General features: G+C 39.3%; 5 protein-coding genes across 5 annotated transcripts; 1 reads left to right on the forward strand and 4 right to left on the reverse strand.

The window, feature by feature from the left end:
- Positions 1-446: 446 nt before the first annotated feature.
- On the forward strand, positions 447-4,450 carry LOC126606334 (glucan endo-1,3-beta-glucosidase 3-like). The gene is made up of 4 exons (XM_050273705.1): positions 447-708; positions 2,326-3,579; positions 3,789-3,816; positions 3,925-4,450. The coding sequence occupies exons 1-4, from the start codon at positions 651-653 to the stop codon at positions 4,079-4,081; spliced, it is 1,497 nt and encodes a 498-aa protein (XP_050129662.1). The 5' UTR covers positions 447-650; the 3' UTR covers positions 4,082-4,450.
- Positions 4,451-4,616: 166 nt separating this feature from the next.
- LOC126606339 (dynein light chain 1, cytoplasmic-like) lies at positions 4,617-7,091 on the reverse strand. The gene is made up of 2 exons (XM_050273709.1): positions 6,606-7,091; positions 4,617-5,015 (listed from the first exon to the last, which is right to left on the reverse strand). Exons 1-2 carry the CDS (start codon positions 6,885-6,887, stop codon positions 4,860-4,862), a joined length of 438 nt encoding a protein of 145 aa, XP_050129666.1. The 5' UTR covers positions 6,888-7,091; the 3' UTR covers positions 4,617-4,859.
- A 3,486-nt stretch (positions 7,092-10,577) lies between these two features.
- Positions 10,578-12,296, reverse strand: LOC126606338 (protein PLANT CADMIUM RESISTANCE 2-like). The gene is made up of 4 exons (XM_050273708.1): positions 12,052-12,296; positions 11,821-11,892; positions 11,494-11,706; positions 10,578-10,874 (listed from the first exon to the last, which is right to left on the reverse strand). The coding sequence occupies exons 1-4, from the start codon at positions 12,137-12,139 to the stop codon at positions 10,798-10,800; spliced, it is 450 nt and encodes a 149-aa protein (XP_050129665.1). The 5' UTR covers positions 12,140-12,296; the 3' UTR covers positions 10,578-10,797.
- A 119-nt stretch (positions 12,297-12,415) lies between these two features.
- Positions 12,416-14,532, reverse strand: LOC126606337 (protein PLANT CADMIUM RESISTANCE 2-like). The gene is made up of 4 exons (XM_050273707.1): positions 14,154-14,532; positions 13,865-13,936; positions 13,538-13,750; positions 12,416-12,771 (listed from the first exon to the last, which is right to left on the reverse strand). The coding sequence occupies exons 1-4, from the start codon at positions 14,401-14,403 to the stop codon at positions 12,680-12,682; spliced, it is 627 nt and encodes a 208-aa protein (XP_050129664.1). The 5' UTR covers positions 14,404-14,532; the 3' UTR covers positions 12,416-12,679.
- A 310-nt stretch (positions 14,533-14,842) lies between these two features.
- On the reverse strand, positions 14,843-19,106 carry LOC126606333 (endoglucanase 8-like). The gene is made up of 7 exons (XM_050273704.1): positions 18,832-19,106; positions 18,329-18,736; positions 18,144-18,236; positions 17,803-17,964; positions 15,984-16,095; positions 15,630-15,793; positions 14,843-15,330 (listed from the first exon to the last, which is right to left on the reverse strand). Exons 1-7 carry the CDS (start codon positions 19,066-19,068, stop codon positions 15,007-15,009), a joined length of 1,500 nt encoding a protein of 499 aa, XP_050129661.1. The 5' UTR covers positions 19,069-19,106; the 3' UTR covers positions 14,843-15,006.
- Positions 19,107-19,351: the final 245 nt, after the last annotated feature.

Below are 19,351 nucleotides of genomic sequence, written 5' to 3' on the forward strand. Positions count from 1 at the left end.
CTCCTAAATACATTTTATATTTGACATATATCATCTCGAGTTGACTCTTAGGACATCCAGATGTTTTGACACCTCCAAAATACGTATACGTTCTAATTATTTTTAGTCGAGTGTTACATGTACCTTAAAAAGGACAATCAAATATAAATACACACAAAAAGAAAAAGACAAAAACATAAAATAAAAACTGGACACTGTCCGGATTATGACCGTTGAATCCAGCTGTACCAAGCCACGTCAGCACGATTGGTCTACTCGTGGACCCCGAACTCGGACCAAGCTTAACCTAAGCCCTCTGATTTGGGAGGCCCAACATCCGGTGGTAGCCTAGGCTTCTCTGCTTACTAGTTACTATGCACCTGCATGTAAATAACAGCCGTCCGATCTCTGACACACCCACACACTCTGCGATCATCTGGCTTACAACTTCACCCCTCTCTCTCTCTCCTCTTTCTGTCAGCTGCTTCCACAAACCTCAAAAGGAGCTCCCTTTTTCTTTTTTTCTCCGGTCCCCTCTTTTATTCTTGCCCTTTTGGCCTTTTGGTTTCTTGGGGTTTTATACAAATTAAATTTTCTTTCTGGGGTTTTTTTTCTACTGCGGGGGGGGGGTTTCATTTGTATGGTTTTGGAGGGCAGAGAGGAAGGATTCCATGGCTGCTCTGCTATTCTTCTTCCTATTGGCGGTGTCTGCAGTTTCTGCTGAAGAAGGTAAGCTTTTATGCTTTTCTGCACATATGTTTTAGCAACTCTTTAAAAACTTAAGCTTTCATTTGTCAATAATCTTTATTTTTGGATGCCTGCATTGTGTTCTATGAGTTCCTATAATCCAAAGACCCTTCCTTTCTTCTTGAAGTTCCATTTTTTTGGCGCTTTGATGCGTTTCCTATGTGGGTTTTTGCCTCCTTTTTTCTGGGTCTTTTTTAAATTTGTTCAAATGATTAGTAGTTTTTTTGCTAATTAATCTGCAAAGTCATTGACTTTATTGTGACTGATTTGATTTGATTTGAAGTTTCAATCTCTGCTGCACTTAAACCATGTTCTTCAAGAAAAATGCAGACCTGGAGAAAAGGTGTGTGTGAGAGAGTGGGAGAGTGGGTGCATTCAGCTGATTGGGGGGGTTTCTGAGAGAAAATCTTTCCCTTGTTGAAAGTTTCCGATCTGTCGTCGGCTTTTCAATTTGCGTCCCAACTGGTCCAGCTCATTTGGCAGTCTTTTGAGCTCTAAAACCCCATTCTAATACAAATGGGAAATAATTCGTGGGACCAAAATAGCCTTGTTGGAGATGGAAAGGATAGTGTTAAGACTTCAATGAACTGGGGTCCTGCAAAATCCGCTTCGGAGGGTATTGTTGTCATATTAGTTTGAGGAGGATAGCATGTGCTGTAGTTGGTCTTATATTATATGCATAAGCCCATCACTTCTCTCAGCTGCTTCACACTGAATTTATATAAGAGGCATTTTAGAATGATAAAACTAGATTAAGCAGGCAGTGTTCTACTTGCACTAATTAATATGGTTTCGTACTCCATATATTTATCGATATAAGATATATTTGTATCTGTGAATCTATAAAACAACCTAGATTCTTAATGTTTTGAGTGAATTCTTATTTTAATCAAACGATGTTTGTCAACCACAAGGAATCTGTAATGGTTATAATAGGATTAGTTTTGGTTATGCCCATTGTATCAATGATTACAAGCTTGTCAAGATTGCTTATGGATACATGCTACATGTGTTTTCATTGAAAAACAATTAACGGCAAAACATTCAAGATTTTCCTTGCAAACATCTTCTGAATGATAATGGAACATATCTCAATGGTGCTATGCACTGGTTATGCGGGCCCATCGGAGTTGGCACCACCGGTTTCTATCACAGATTATCAGAGATTTACGACTGGTGTTTTGGGAGGGTGCATTTGTTTACTATTCCACAGCATCGGCACTATCAAGCAATACTGGTTTTGGATTATGAAAGATTATAATGTGAAGGAGTCTTGGACTAGGATTTTGATAACCCCACTCATACGTTTCTCTACAGCCATTGGGTTACTGGAAGAATGGCAAGATATTACTGGTGAGAGATAGCAGGGAATTACTTCTGTACAACACGAAGGATGGTAATGAAGGCCTAACTAGAGTTGGTCCTAACAAGGTGACGAGGGCCAATTAAGCTAACAATCTCGAGATGATTGTACATGTCAGATTTATGAGTGATACTGTCTGTTCTATATGCATGATGAAGTTAATCTGAAGATGGAAGAGATTTTAATCGCAGGCTTTTTTCTTTTCTAATCTAGCACTCGTTGTTAATGTTTTGCAGATGCTGTAATTGGTGTAAACCTCGGTACAGACGTCTCTGATATGCCTAGCCCAACTCAAGTGATGGCACTTCTTAAAGCTCAAAATATTCGACATATCAGACTCTATGATGCAGACAGAGCCATGCTCCTCGCTCTTGCAAACACAGGCATCCAAGTGACTATTTCGGTTCCTAATGAACAGCTCCTTGGGATTGGCCAATCCAATGCCACTGCTGCCAACTGGGTTGCTCGCAATGTGATAGCCCATGTCCCTGCCACCAACATCACTGCTATAGCTGTTGGATCTGAAGTCCTTAGTGCCCTCCCAAATGCTGCTCCAGTCCTAGTTTCTGCCCTGAAATTCATTCACTCTGCACTTGTTGCGTCTAACCTTGACCGCCAAATTAAAGTCTCTACTCCGCACTCTTCCTCCATTATTCTCGACTCCTTTCCACCATCCCAAGCCTTTTTCAATCGCTCGTGGGATCCAGTCATGGTTCCCTTGCTCAAGTTCTTGCAGTCTACTGATTCATATCTCATGCTCAACATCTACCCGTATTTTGATTACATGCGCTCCAACGGTGTAATCCCCTTGGACTATGCACTTTTCCGCCCTCTTCCTCCGAACAAGGAAGCTGTGGATGCTAATACACTGCTACATTATACTAATGTATTCGATGCTATTGTTGACGCAGCGTATTTTGCAATGTCCTATCTAAACATCACTAATATCCCCATTGTAGTGACCGAGTCAGGTTGGCCCTCCAAGGGTGACTCATCAGAGCCAGATGCCACACTTGACAATGCCAACACTTACAACAGTAACTTAATTAGGCATGTGCTTAACAACACGGGGACTCCTAAGCATCCTGGGATTGCTGTTAGCACTTATATTTATGAGCTCTACAATGAGGATTTGAGACCTGGGTCTGTCTCTGAAAAGAATTGGGGGCTCTTTAATGCAGATGGAGTGCCGGTTTATACCTTGCACTTAACAGGTGCTGGAACCGTGTTGTCAAATGACACAACGAACCAAACCTTTTGTGTTGCGAAGGAGGGTTCCGACAAAAAGATGCTACAGGCAGGCTTGGATTGGGCTTGTGGGCCAGGGAAAGTTGATTGCTCGCCTTTGCTGCAGGGTCAACCATGTTATGAACCGGATAATGTGCTCACACACGCAACATATGCTTTCAATGCATATTTTCAGCGGATGGCCAAGGCTCCTGGAACTTGTGATTTCAAAGGGGTGGCTACTGTTACTACCACAGACCCAAGTATGGAATCATGACATGTTTATTTGCATCGTGGTTTCGTGTATTACAGACTAGCTTGTGAGCATTGATAAAACTTAAGTAGTGAAGACTGCATAAAGTCAAAAACGAAAAATTTTGGTTTACGGCACTACCAATGTGTTATAATATGCTCTTTTGTTGGTGCAAATCTTGCTTTGTTACTGATAATATTTCATTGCCAACTCTTGCAGGTCACGGATCTTGTATATTTCCAGGAAGGTACGAGTTACAACTCTCTCATCTTATTACGATCATAATTTAACTTCCAAGAGACTGTTTGGAATAACCTAATGAAATCCTTTGTTTCCTTTTTTTACTTGAATGCAGTGGCAGAAGAAATAGCAGTTCCACCAACGGAACATCACTGGCACCATCTTCGAATTCCACAACTTCCGGGTGCCTTTCACAATTTTTCTACACTGGCGGTTCCTTCACAAGCTCTGTGATCATCGGTTTCTTAGTTCTGAGTGCAGTTCTGTTGTAGAACATGATGAATTTGTATTTCCTGCGAAACTCCTTTGATGGAAAGGAAACATTTTTTAGAGACTCCGTTAGGCACCTGTTGGGAAACTTGCAGCAATACCCAATTTTGTACCCTCCCAGGAGGAATTAGGGGGTGGCAAGCTTCGATTTGAACATATAGGCAGCAGCAAATAGGAGTTGAAAGGTGAGTACCTGTCCATTGGAATTTGTTGAAACAAATCGGAAGGGGGAGAGCATTTAGGATTGTTTTCTGCACCTATCTTGTTTGCGTAAATCTGGTTTTCGCTGACGGTTGTATTCTTTTGGTCTAGACTTTGATCTGTCCATTTACTCAGCTTGACGAATTCAAGATGTATGATCTTCGTGTAAATCTGCCTGCTTTCTTTCAATCCGACCGACTTTTCTTTCGTAAGATTTTGCCAGTATTAATTTCAACTACTGAACAGAAGCAAATGCAAATCTACGATGAACTTTGCATAACAAACGTACAAAACGAACCCGGTGGATCGAGAAGAACAGTATTTGCTGCCGGTGTGTTACGAATTGGGTTTTTGAGATTACAACTGATGAGCAGGTTTTTGCAATACATTGATAACATGACATGAATTTACAACGTTTTCACTGCAACAGATGAAACGAATATTTCACGTACACGGAACACAGAGTGTCTGCAACTCCTCATGAGAAAATACAACTCATTAGTGCTTTTAGTATACAACGGAAAATCATAATATCGTCACACGTACGAGCAACGATAAATAAAAAATTGACGGACGTTGTCAATGGTCCAAAGGCTCGACGGCTGTTTTGAAGAGAAGAACGTAAACCTTGTCGATCGAAAAATACAAGAAGCCGCCAGTGGAATGTGTCACGTACGAACCGAAGCTAGTTCCAACAATGCAGTGCCAAGCCGGACCATACGATGAATCGAAATCCTGTCAAGAAATACAAAAACAACATTGTGAACTCTCTATACAAACCAAAGCTAGTTCCCCCAATTTCAATGCTGCATGTTTCACCACATCATTATAATCTCAGAGAAGCATCAAAAGTTACAGCATAAAAACAGAAAATCTGGTGTCACAGTAGTTTCCCAATCGGGTGACGAACAAGGTAGCTAAAATTGCATTCCCGTGCGACCCGCCTCTTTAAATTGACGCATAAATGCAATGGTGTTTTTTGAACAGCAAATTCAAGCTGAAAAATTGATTGTGAAGTTCGAATTTATCGAGAAGTCTCAGAGAATGAAAATTTTCTGGAGAAGCACTTCCGAATGCTTCTTCAGGAAGCACTTGAATAACAAAAATTTCAATGTTTATAATGGAAGCACTTGTAGTAGAAGCGCTCATGAGTAGGAGCGGTTCCTACAAAAGCAATCCCAAACGAGAAGATTTTTGGTCCCCATATGATCAATTACTCTACAAGTAAGCTTCAAGTGAAATTGATACATTACCTTGTGCATCTCCAACAGTTACAGATACAGATAAGGCAAGTCAAGACGATACCACACTCCGGTACTTAGAAGTTTCGTGGCTACGAAATCATTCTCCCACAATATTTCCTAATGTCATTTGTACTAAATCATTCACTTGTACTCACTAAAGGAGAGCTTGAACCTATGTACTTGTGTAAACCCTTCACAATTAATGAGAACTCCTCTATTCCGTGGACGTAGCCAATCTGGATGAACCACGTACATCTTGTGTTTGCTTTCCTATCTCTATCCATTTATATACTTAACCACACTAATGACCGGAGCAATCTAGCGAAGATCACAAAAAGTGACCGTTTTCGCTACCTAGGATCTATCTTGCAAAAGAACGGAGAATTAGATGGAGATCTCAACCATAGAATACAAGCTGGATGGATGAAGTGTAAGAGTGCATCCGGCGTGTTGTGTGACCGTCGTAGGCCACTGAAGCTCAAGGGAAAATTTTATAGGACGGCAATAAGGCCAGCGATGTTGTATGGCACAGAATGTTGGGCGGTGAAGCATCAACGTACACAAAATGGGTGTAGCGGAGATGAGGATGCTTCGTGGAATGTATGGGCACACGAGAAAGGATAAGATTGGGAATTAGGATATCCGAGGTAAAGTAGGAGTAGCCAAAATTGAAGGAAATATGAGAGAAAATCGGTTCCGGTGGTTTGGACATGTGCAAAGAAGGCCTACTGACGCTCCGGTTCGAAAATATGACTACGGGACAGAGGTTCGGGGCCGAAGGAGTAGAGGAAGACCTATGAAAACTTTGGAAGAGACCCTAAGAAAAGACTTGAGTACTTTAATCTAACGGAGGACATGACACAAATGAGCGCAATGGCGTTCTAGGATTCATATAGCCGATCCCACTTAGTGGGAAAAGGCTTTGTTGTTGTTGTTGTTGTATATGATCAATTACTCAAAACACTTGTACAATACAATCAGCATTGCAAGCATGCCATTGCCATTTGCCACTACAAACCCACAGCATCGAAACCCAGTAAGAAAAAGCAAACCATAATCTGATAAAGGCAAAAGATTTGACCTTTTTAAGTGCGAGAGCGAGGCGTTTGCTGTCGAGCTTCCCGGGCATGGCGTCGAGGTGATCCCGCGCAGACCGAAAGGCGCGGTTTTGCAGAGTGATGGGCATGTCAGAGGCCCTGACTCGGACATTGAGGCTATCACGGTGATCTTGTTCCTCCACAGATTTCTTCTTCTGTATCAAACTGCTAAGGAACTTGCTCCGCCTCTCCAGCTCCAGCTCTGCTCTCTCCATTTCTCTCTTCGCCGATGATAATTTCACTCTCATATCAGTCAAAAAGTGCATTCCATGTGTTTGCGAGCAGTCCCCAAAGAAGAAAACGTTTAAAAAAAAAAGGAGAGAAGGAAGAGGGAACAGAGATCTCGATTGCAATGTAATTTGGGTTATGTATTTGCTGTTGTTTGTCTTTCGAGGTAGGTGTAGTGGTGGACTGAGGAGTCAGCTTTTCCGTACTTCGATTAGTAGAAAGCTGCCGACCAAAACAAACGGCATTGCCTAATGACAAATGAGAAATGTTAAGTCAGACTCTCTACAGACCTTCTGACAGATTATGGTTTAACGTTAATATCTGTACTAATATTATAAAATATTATATCAAAGACATAAGGTAACAGAGAGTTCATGAATAATCCACTTTGAAAAAGTCTCATTATCATTTCTCATGCCAAATAATCGTTTGTTTGAGGTCTTTGAAGTAAAATTGTCTACAAGGATAGATTTTTTAGGGTGTTGTGAACACGGTCAGGTCAATTGGTTGAAAACTTGACAATAAAAAAATTTCAACCAATTATATTATTACAGTTGGTGTTATTAGACCGTATTCCTGCACATTGAAAAATTGCTCATTGACTTATATTTCAATTAATTAAGTACGTTTACCATATGCTTCTATTTAGTATTTACAATGTGAACGTAATTACATTGACAAGAAGGAATGTATTCAGCATCCAAAATTGAATTTTCCAATTACAAAACCATATGTTTCAATGATTAGAATAATCTAGTATTTCTAAAGCAGAAGTATTTTTCACTCCAAACGATAATGAAGGGCCTCAATTTTTTCAGCAAACCCACGATAATTGCGGGGAAAAGGAGGAAACCACGATTGGGTCAGTCAGTGTCAGTGGATCCACCACATGAATTTCTTTAGGTGTTGACGTGACTGATATTGCAAATGATTTTTATCAATTCTTGAGATTGATCAAATTTATTATTTTGATCTCTCACTTTCAAAATCAATCAATGTCAATTCTAACATTCATCATCGCACATCAATTTGGTTTTCCCGTTTAGATTTCATCAACTATTTCTATTAATTTGCATGGGGATCCACAAATCCAATAAAATGATAACACATGGATTACACAAAATAAAAGTTTTTATCATAAATGGTCCCTGACATTCAATACCGCACATCAATTTAGTCCTTGAGTTTCAAAACTCAATAAATTTGGTCCTTGACTTTCACTTCTGCACATCAATTTAGTCATTTCATTAAAATTTCGTCAATATTTTTTGTTAGTGTGATAATATGGTCGCACTAGTCCAATCATATGGTTGGATTAATTATAAAAAAATATATATTTTTTAAGATTTAAAACTAAAAGTATTATAAGAAATTAAAAACAAAAACTAAAAGAAAAAAAAAACGTCCTTGTCTTCATCTAGGTATGCTAAAAAAGAAAAAGAATGCTCCATGACCCCACTAAAGCTTTTGTCCTCCGTGAACTCACTTATCATTCTCTCTAGTTGGTTGTAATCTTATCAAATTTGAATTGAATTTGAATTCGATTTTATCGAATTCAAATTGAGTCTTATTTTCCAATCGAGATTGTGGGATGCGAGGGAATGTCAATGCGAAATACTCGCCAATTGATTCACTCTAAAAAAAATTAGTTTCTTATAGTTAATCCACTTGACGCCATATGATGGAACTAGTGGGACCACATCAGCACACTAACAAAAAAATATTGACGAAGTTTTAATTGAAGGACTCTATTGATGTGAGATAGTGAAAGTCAAATACCAAATTTATTGATTTTTGAAACTCATGAACCATAATAAGGAGTTTGATCAATGTCAGGAACCATTTGCGATAAAAACCCTTCTTTTGTATAATCCATGTGTCACAATTTTATTGGATTTGTGGATCCCACATACAAACTAACAAAATAATTGACGGAATCTAAACGAAATGACCAAATTGATGTGTGGTAGTGAATGTCAGGAACGACATTGATTGATTTTGAAGGTGAGAGACCAAAATGATGAGTTTGGTCAATCTCAGAGACTATTTGTGATAAAAACTCTATTGCAAAACATAAGAATGTATTTCTATTCTTTTGTTGGTCACGCGGCACCTGGAGTTTGAACTGGAAAAAAAATAATAATAATAAAAATGACTTGAAAATTTTGAATTTTAATCAAAAAGATAAAAAAGTGTTGTAAGTGAATAGTACAAAGAGTGACTTTTTAGAATAAAAATATCTTTTTTCGATAAAGTAAACATTACCAGAAGTGTTTCGTTAAAACTCTCCAAAAAAAATTTGCAATCCCCCGTCTTATAACTTGCCCATGCCACCAAAATCGAACATATTCCTTTATTTTCAACAAATCGAACATATTCCTTTATTTTCAGCAAATCAAACATATTCCTTTATTTTCAACAAATCGAACATATTCCTTCTTTATTTTCTGTTTTTTTGGTCTTCAATTTTGAATGTATTGTTATTTAGGGTTTTTATCACAAATGATCCCTGAAATTGAATAATCGCATCAAGATAGTCCTTGAAATTGAAAATTAATCAATGTAGTCCCTGAAAATGAATGTTGCAAATCAACATGGTCTTTCTATTACAATTCCATTAAAATTTCTGTTATGTGCTTATGTGTAACATTCCACATTGCCCATGAGAGTGGATCCCGTAAGTTTTATATGTATATTTTCATATCTACCTAGCACGAGACCTTTTGAGAGCTCATTGGCTTGAAGTTCCATCGGAACTCCGAAGTTAAGCGAGTTTGGGCTAGAGCAATCCTAGGATGGGTGATTCCCTGGGAAGTTGCTCGTGAGTTCCTAGAAACAAAACCGTGAGGGCGTGGTCAAGATCCAAAACGGACAATATCGTACTACGACGGAGTCGGATGGGGGAAATGGTGGAGCCCGGGTCGGGATGTGATAATTTGGTATCAGAGCCAATCCATAGCCGGAAGTGTGCCGACGAGAACGTCGGACCCTTAAGGGGGGTGGATTGTAACATCCCACATCGCCCATGGGAGTGGATCCTGTAAGCTTTATATGTATATTTTCATCTCTATCTAGCAAGGCCTTTTGGGAGCTCACTGACTTCGGGTTCCATCGGAACTCCAAAGTTAAGCGAGTTTGGGCTAGGTCAATTTCAAGATGGGTGCCCCCCTGAGAAGTTGCTCGTGAGTTCCCATAAACAAAACCGTGAAGACGTGGTCGGGGCCTAAAGCGGATAATATCGTGTTACGGCGGAGTCGGGCCCGGTAAGTGGTGGAGCCCAGGTCAGGATGTGACATTATGTGTCATATAAATGGATCCCACAAATCTAATTCGACTGGGTTTCTATCGTGGTATATTATGTTTAAATGGATCGAGTGCCAAAAATGGAGCCATGATGGGCAGGGCTGCCATGGTAGCCAAGTTGCTCGACGAAGATGACGAGAGAAATTTTTTTTTTAATTTTTCAAAATTTCATAGTAATATTTAATTAGACTTGTGAGACCTACTTATATGACACATAAGCACATAGCAGAAATTTAAACAGAATTTTAAAGCAATTGTAACGAGATGACCACATTGATTTGCGACATCAATTTTCAAGGACCACATTGATTGATTTTCAATTTCAAGGACCAACTTGATGGGATTGGTCAATTTCAGGGACCAGCTTGATGGGATTGGTCAATTTCAGGGACCAGCTTGATGGGATTGGTCAATTTCAAGGACCATTTATGATAAAAACCATATTATTTATTTGTATCATTATACATGACGCTCATATTACAACAGTTATTCATATTTCATACATTGTACATACCCATGTATAAAAGCATGACAACAAACTTAAGTAAACATTAAATACAGTATATAAGTTATAGTGTCGAAAACTCTACTATGTTCTAAAAATACACTGAGATAATCGTAGTGAACCACAGTCTACATGGTGTTTCATTTATCTCGCCTCATGCCATTCTCCACCACCGGACTCATTCCAACTTCCCTTTCCTTCATGTTTCCATGCCATCCTAATTGTTTTATTATTCAACATTAATCCAACCAAGTCAATGCAAAGAGAACCAAAAAAAAAAAAAAAAAACCTAAAATATAGAACTCTCAACTCCATCTAACCTTTATTTAATTAGGAAGGTCAGTCAGTTTGTGGCCAACACAAAATATTAACAAATTTGCTTCTAGAGGGTCTCAGCCACCCAATTGAAAAGACCTTTCTTCTTTGTAATATCGTTTCCTTTAAAATATATATAAATCTTAAACAAACATGAACAGACGTACTAATTAATTATGATTAGTAAAACCTAACCTAACTCAGGAAGTAAGGAAGACATAGGTACTAATTTATGATTAAGGAGATCCAGATTTATATATTAATGCGGGGAGTTTATTGAAACCTTTGAATTCAGAATATGATAAAGTAGCTAATGGGCGGATAACTACTCTTTTGATGGGTCTCGTAGTGGTTCTATTCGCAATATTTCTATCTATTATTTTATAGATTTATAATTCTTTCATTTTACTGGTGTAACTGGTTGTATATCCTCATATTAATTAGTATTAATCATGTCACGCGACACCGGTTGATCGCATCTTTGAATTTAAAGGAAGAACTAGAAATAGAGAAGTAATTACCAAGTTTCATGTCGAAACCGCGAGACTTGAGCTCGCGGTACTCTTGGCACAAGGCGCAGCCCTCACAGAAGCAATGAACCAAGCAGTCACCACAAGGGCTCTCTTCCAGGCTGTATTGCTGTCTCATTTTGGAGCGGTAGACGCATGAATAGATACATGGAAAAGCCGTCACAAAAGCAATCAGTGTGTACAGCGCTCCACTTGCGCCACAAGCTGCATATAATTTAGTTAATTAATTACTTAACCCTCATTAATCGGTTACTAATACACCCCAATCCCATTTAAAAGGAAGGAAAAGGAAAGGAAGAAGATTAATTAGTTAGTTACATGTAGAACCCTTATCGACAATCTCTGCAATTTTGCCAAAAGTGATGCATGGACACCAAAGTGTTATGCAACCTGCATGTAGACATACACAATAACATGAATCATTAATTCAAAAGTAGAGAAAATGATCAATACATGATCCAAATTAAATCCCACTATAAACAACCTTATCAAAAATAATATGTATAATATATATATATATATATATCTATATATATCCCATTTTTATACAGTTTTTTGGATCGGAGCAGCAGTCGAAGAGCCCGGTGGACCAAGGAAGGAGGTCGCGATGGCGACTGTGGCCACTTTGGGAGCTCATGTCTTCGTGAGAAGTAGTAAAATAAGGTTCAGTCAGTGTCAGTGTATCCACCTGAATTTCGTCAGGTTTTTCTAATGTTGACTTGACTGATATTGTAAAACGTAAGAACGTATTTCTATTTTTTTATTAGTCACGCGGCACCCGGAGGTGAACTGGGAAAAAAAAAATTGCAATCCCCTGTCTTATAACTTGGCCATGCCGCCAAAATCGAACATATTCCCTTATTTTCAGCAAATCGAACATATTCCTTTATTTTTAGCAAGTCGAACGTATTCCTTTCTTTTCAACAAATTGAACATATTCTTCTTTATTTTCTGTTTTTTTTTTTTGTCTTCAAATTTAAATGTATTATTATTTATTTGTATCATTATTACAACAATTATTCAATATTTCATACACTGTACATGCCCGTGTATGAAATCATGACAACAAACTTAGAGTAAACATTTAATACAATATACAAATTATAGTGTCGAAAACTCTACTATGTTCAAAAAATGCACCGAGATCTTCGTAGTGAATGATAGTCTACGTGGTGTTTCATTTATCTCGACTCATGCCTTCCTCCACCACCGGAGCCACCGGAGTCATTCCAACTTCACGGTTCCTTTCCTCGATGTTTCCATGCCATCCTAATTGTTTTATTATTCAACATTAATCCAACCAAGTCAATGCAAAGAGAACAAACAAAAATTAACCTAAAATATAGAACTCCATCTAACATTTATGTAATTAGGAAGGTCAGTCAGTTTGTGGCCAACACAAAATATTATCAAATTTGCTTCTAGAGGGTCTAAGCCACCCGATTTGAAAAGACCTTCCTTCTTTGTAATATCGTTTCCTTAAAAATATATATAAATCTTAAACAAACATGAACAGATGTACTAATTAATTATGATTAGTAAAACTTAACCTAACTTAGGAATTAAGGAAGACATAGGTACTAATTTATGATTAAAAGAAATAAGGAGATCCAGTTTTATATATTAGTATTAATCATATCCAGACAGTAAGACCTATAATAGGGTCAGAAATTCTTGGGCATACAAAGTCAACAGATCTTGTTGAATATAAAATATATTATGGCTACACAAACCGTTGAAGGTAGTTCTAGATCTGGCCGTCCAAGACAAATTAATGCGGGGAGTTTATTGAAACCATTGAATTCAGAATATGATAAAGTAGCTCCTGGGTGGGTAACTACTCTTTTGATGGGTCTCGCAATGACTTTATTCACGATATTCCTATCTATTATTTTAGAGATTTATAATTCTTTCACTTTACTGGTATAACTGAATGTGTATCCTCATATTAATTAGTATTAATCTTGTCATGCGGCACATTGCTTAATTGCAACTTTGAATTTAAAAGAAAAACTAGAAAGGGAGAAGTAATTACCAAGTTTCATGTCGAAACCGCGAAACTTGAGCTCGCGGTACTCTTGGCACAAGGCGCAGCCCTCACAGCAGCAATGAACCAAGCAGTCACCACAAGGGCTCTCTTCCAGGCTGTATTGCTGTCTCATTTTGGAGCGGTAGAAGCATGAATAGATACATGGAAAAGCCGTCACACAAGCAATCAGTGTGTAAAGCGCTCCACTTGCGCCACAAGCTGCATATAATTAAGTTAATTAATTACTTAACCCTCATTAATCGGTTACTAATACAACCTAATCCCATTTAAATGGAAGGAAAAGGAAAGGAAGAAGCTTAATTAGCTAATTACATATAGAACCCTTATCGACAATCTCTGCAATTTGGCCAAAAGTGATACATGGACACCAAAATGTTATGCAACCTGCATGTAGACATACACAATAACATGAACCATTAATTAGAGTAAATGATCAATACATGATCCAAATTAATCCCCAATATAAACAACTTTAACAAATTAATTACAAATCATTTACGTTATAAGACAATCTGACATTAGTGAGAATAATATATATATATATATATATATATATATATATATATATATATATATATGCCGTATTTTTATATATACGTACAGTTTTTTGGATCGGAGAAACAGTCGAAGAGGCCGGTGGACCAAGGAACGAGGGCGCGAGGGCCGAGATGGGGAGGTGGGTAGGTCATGTGGCTGTGGCCACTTTGGGAGCTCATGTCTTCGTGAGAAGTAGTGAAATAAGGTTCAGTACCGGAGCTGACCGGGATACCGGTGGCCGGTGCATCGACATGTTGGTGGAGGTGGTCGGAGGAGGAGTACTTCTCGTATCCATTTGCGTTTGACGAGTACATGATGGTTGAAGATTGGTGGGGAACGATCAGCGATGAGGAGGTTGAGATAATATGATCTCAGTTCAGACAGAGAGAGAGGACTTATAGAACTTCGGCTTATTGACTTCCTAGTCTCCTTTGTCTGCGGCCGGAATTTTTGAAGGCCCAGGGAAAAGCCTGTGAAAAATATTCCTTTTATATAAAACAATTTTTAATTCCGAATAAATCGCGGAGTGATTTTTGAACCTCTGTTTCACGTTTTACATTTTTTTTCTTTTTTAATTTATTTAATCGAATGACTAAAAAAAGATAGGTATACAAGTATCACGACGTACGGAGTAACCACGAGAAAGAAACGATTCGTGTAAAGCAAGACTCTAAAAAGTTCGGATACATGAGTTAGATGAGTCGTTGATTTGGATACATGAGTTAGAGAATTCGTTGTTGTCACATTCAAAAGTAATCAAAAAGCCGTTTGCTTGCATTACCAGTGGTTTCTTCATCAATTTGGGATTTGGGTACAATTGGAATATTCCAGAATAATTGGGGGGTAGGGTACGTGCATGGGTGACCTTAGCTTAGCGCACCGCTACACTTCTCTCAATTTACATTTGGGTACTGAAATCAATAGTGGGCTGAAAAATATGAAAGTAGGCCCACCAGCGGCGCATTGATGTAAGTGGTGGGCTCGGATTCTTGGAAGAAAGGCCTCGAGTCGGGGAACGCGTCTGAGCTGTTGGGCCCACCAACCACTGCTCCCACCAGCAAATTTGGGTTGGGATTTGGACTCAAGAAGTATCTAGACCCGGCTTTACACCCGATACGGGCCGGGTGGGCCTGCACCGATGGTAGCGAGCTGCCCCGGTGGTGTATCCTCTGTGGGTAGCGTGCACCGTATCCCACCATATACGACATCCTCAATGGATTATCACCTAGAATGTAGTCCACCTGCATAAAAATCAATTCCAAAATTACAATGTTGTCCTCACATATTCTTGTTCACGTGGGTGCCCTCCGGATGAAGGTCAGAAAATTAAGGTTAAAGTCAGACAGGACAAGATCAAAATCTAGCCGTTAATTTATCTTCGTTATCTAAAGATGGTCCATGACTGAATGTATGGTCATGAACTCGTAAGATCGTGAGAACTGGCAGAACTCTCGGGCGATTGAAATACTGTCACAATAACATTTCACCATTGCAATAAAATTCCATGTCGGAGAGAGACGCATTAGTTTTCATGAATTACCTGGCGTTTGGCCAATTGTTTGAGGAAAGCAGGGGAGGCAGAGGTCTCGCCACATGGCACGTTCTTATTGGCATGGCTTAGATAGTTGGAGTAGGACAGAAGTAGGAATGAAAGTGAGGTCACATGCTGCATGTTACTACCTCCTGGCTTGAATATCAAGCCACCTTCAAAAGAGAAAAACTTAATCAATTTACTAAGCTCAATTAGTGAGTTCCACAAAACAAAACAGAAAAATTAATTAGTAAGTAATTTAAAAAAAAAAAACAGAGATTTGCCCATGAAGCAATTAGCATAGTCCTACAAAGTTTATGATCTTATTATTTTATTCTTTGTGATCATAAAAATATCATATACCAGGAGAATATTGGACTTGAGGATGAGAAAGTCCAGGCAGTATGGAACATATAAACTCATCAGCATTCTGCGTGAAAGATTCGAAATAATCTGCTTTTCCCATAAGCACTTCCTGCAGCCAAATCCAAAAGCACATTTAATTTTTTGATTTTTCTCTCCTGTAGATGATGAGAAACACTGAGACTGACACATGCATTGTGTATAATAGCTAGGTTTCAATTGCAAAACCAATGAATCGAAATCCGCCATTCATGAATCAAGATAATCCTATTTCATTTTCCAATATTCTTATATTATTATCTATATGCACTGCAAATAAGATATAGCAGATCGATACTTCCTTGCTTCAGAGCTCCAAGTGACAACAGTTGTAATGTATTCGTGCCGGTAGAAAAGACGCGTGAAAATCATCTCAACATAATAATGCACATAAAATACAAGAAATATGCGGAAATCATTTTCCCATAAAAGGATAACAAGATATAATAGAGTGGGAAAGGATTACGTTTTGGAATCTGGGACTGGGAACTGAAAGGCCCTTAACAAGGGGTCGCAATCGGTTCCAAGAAAAGTTGGGTTTGTGAGGCAAATAATACGTCTGAAGGGAAGAGTATGGGAAGAAAGAAGGAAAGAAACCCATGGTCTCGCTCTCAGAAGCCTTTAAGCACATGCATGCAGCAGAGACTCAACTCATTTCGTCCACCCATGGGACCCACCAGTCCACATGGAAATGGATGACCACTTTGCTGCTTTTCTCTGATTGAAGGGACAACACAAAGGCAAAATTCCATTCCACCCTAAAGTCACTTCTACCCCTCTTGCATCATCTCACTTCCTCCTTATTATCTTTAATCCATCGGGGTAATTTCGACTATGTACTGTCTAATCTAATAATTAGCAATTGAAAGCCTAATTGTAAGCTAAAAATGGATCTTGTCTTAGATTCACGCACTTTTTTCCTAAATTTTCTCGACTATTATTTTTCTACATGTTTTTTTAACTTTACAAGACAAATGCTTTGCCTGTTGAGTTATAAAATCCAATTTGCACTGAGATGTACGGATCGCACTACCACTTAAAATACAAAGATCTTTGTTTGCTTAACATATTCGAGTTGCTCAAAACGGTATGCCAAAAGGGTCCACAAGACAACCAAAAACCACGGTGCACACATTGGATAATGTTAATTATTTGCACAAACTCTATGTGACATAAAAGTTAATGGTATATTTTTATCAGCGATGAGAAATGAGGGGAGACAAGGGAGTCGAGTGAAAAGGCGAAAAAGAAAGTTAAGTCCTTCATGTCCGTTTGATTATTGATTAAACGGAAATGGTTGAGGATTCGGATGATTCAAGTGGAAGGGATGCGGAGAAATCCTTTTCAAGTTCCTACATTTAGACATAATTCCAAAGCACGTGATACACAGACCATACCACCTATTTTGCGAGAAATTTTTAATTGTGACGGGAATACAAGTGATATTCCACGTGTTTTAATAGAAGTGGTGAGAAATTTTATTTCTTAAGTTATTTACTTTTTAGCACATGTATCTTACCATTTGTATAATGACACATGCTGTACCATCTCGTATAACGATCACACTGAAAAATCTTATATAATTTTACAGTAACGCAACAATTAAAGAAATGGTTGCAACATTCCATACAGGAACATAAAGCCAAAAAAGAATAAAAACACAGATTGAGACAAACAATAAAATTATATTTAAATAATCAATAAAGTTGGTAGCACAATGATTAAGGAGTGATAAAGAAATAATTAAGAAATTAAGGCTAGATTTGTTTAGCTTAAGTACCTTGGAAATGAGGACGTTAATCCCAGCATGCTTGTTGTCCCAACCAAACTCATTAATTGTATCGCCTGCTCGCAACACCACCTCGTTCTTCACTATATATTCTCTGTATACGCGCCTCCTCGATGCCTTGTGCAGCCACACTGCTCCCCACAGCAACTCATCCTAAAGTATATTAATCCAATTACATTAAGCTAAGAAATTCGATTTCTAAAAATGTTACGGAGACGGACCAACGTTTCACTACTTAATTATATCAATATTGCGTTTAACAAGTTATTTACTAACACGGACTTGTAAGTTTTATCGTAAAAAGTTTCGGTGTAAGAGTCAGTTTTGTTGACCTGGAAGCCGTTCACGTCGCAGTAAAAAGGGCACACGGCATGGTGCAGGCTCGCGCTGTACGCACCCCGGTGCCTGTCAGCAAACTCGAACACCTGCGTCGCAGATTTTACTTTTTTTACTTTTTACCCAAAGTTAATAAAACAAACGAAGTGAACAGTTAAGTGAGTGAGTGACAGCGACGTACCCTAACGGCTCGATTGAGGAGGAATCTAGAGTAAGCCGGGTCACGTGATCTGAACACGATAGAAGCAGCGGCGAGAGCAGCGGCTGTTTCGCCTGCCACGTCAGACCCCGGGTGGTTCTTATCGATCTTGTACACAGCGCGTGACGTGTCCATGTCCTCCGGCCGCTCCCAGCAGTTGTGGTCCGAGTACGGGTCGCCGACCTGGACAAAAACGACGTCGGGCACCGCCGTCGCCTTGAGGAGGTAGTCGGAGCCCCATTTCACGGCCCGAACCGCGTTCTTGAGCTCCGGACCCATGGTTCTCCCGAAGTCGATGACGCTCCACGCCAGCAACGTCGTCGTGAATGCCATTGGAAATCCGAACTTTACGTTGTCGCCGGCGTCGTAGTAGCCGCCCGATAAGTCCACCTGAAGTTAGCATTAGTAAATGCAATGTCAGAAAAAATATCAAATTAAACTCGGCGTTCGAGAAATGTGGGAGTGTGACGGGAATGGGAACTTACTCCGGCGGCGGACCCGTCGTGCAATGCGGAGTCGCGGCGCCATTTTAGCCGTTGATCCGGGGGGAGCTTGCCTGAGCGTTGGCCTTCGAAGAAGAGGATGCTCTTGCGGAGAGCGTCGCGGTAGTCGTGGGTGGCGGCGCTGGTTGAGTGGAAAAAAAGAGAAAGGAGGAAGAGGGCTGCGAGAGGGGCGCGAAATGAGGAAACATTCCCCGGGAGGCAGAGGAGGTTTCGCGCCATTTTTGTTGGTGGTGGAGGGGAGCTGAGCACACTTAACAGCAGCCGTCTTGGGTTCTTTTATAACGAAAAGGCGTCATTGGATTCCAGAGGATTGGCCAATGGGGTTGGAACACGTGGAGGGAGGTTACTGGATCATGTTCGGATTCCAATGCAGGACATGCGTGACTGGGTCGCTTCGAGTCTCTCTGACTCGTTGGACCGGGTTTGGAGAGAAGCGGTGTCTAAATTGAAAATTTTAACGAAAAGTTTTCGGTATAATTTGTTTTAACGAAAAATTATATTT

Source organism: Malus sylvestris, chromosome 16 (assembly GCF_916048215.2).
Source record: "Malus sylvestris chromosome 16, drMalSylv7.2, whole genome shotgun sequence".
Taxonomy (NCBI): domain Eukaryota; kingdom Viridiplantae; phylum Streptophyta; class Magnoliopsida; order Rosales; family Rosaceae; genus Malus; species Malus sylvestris.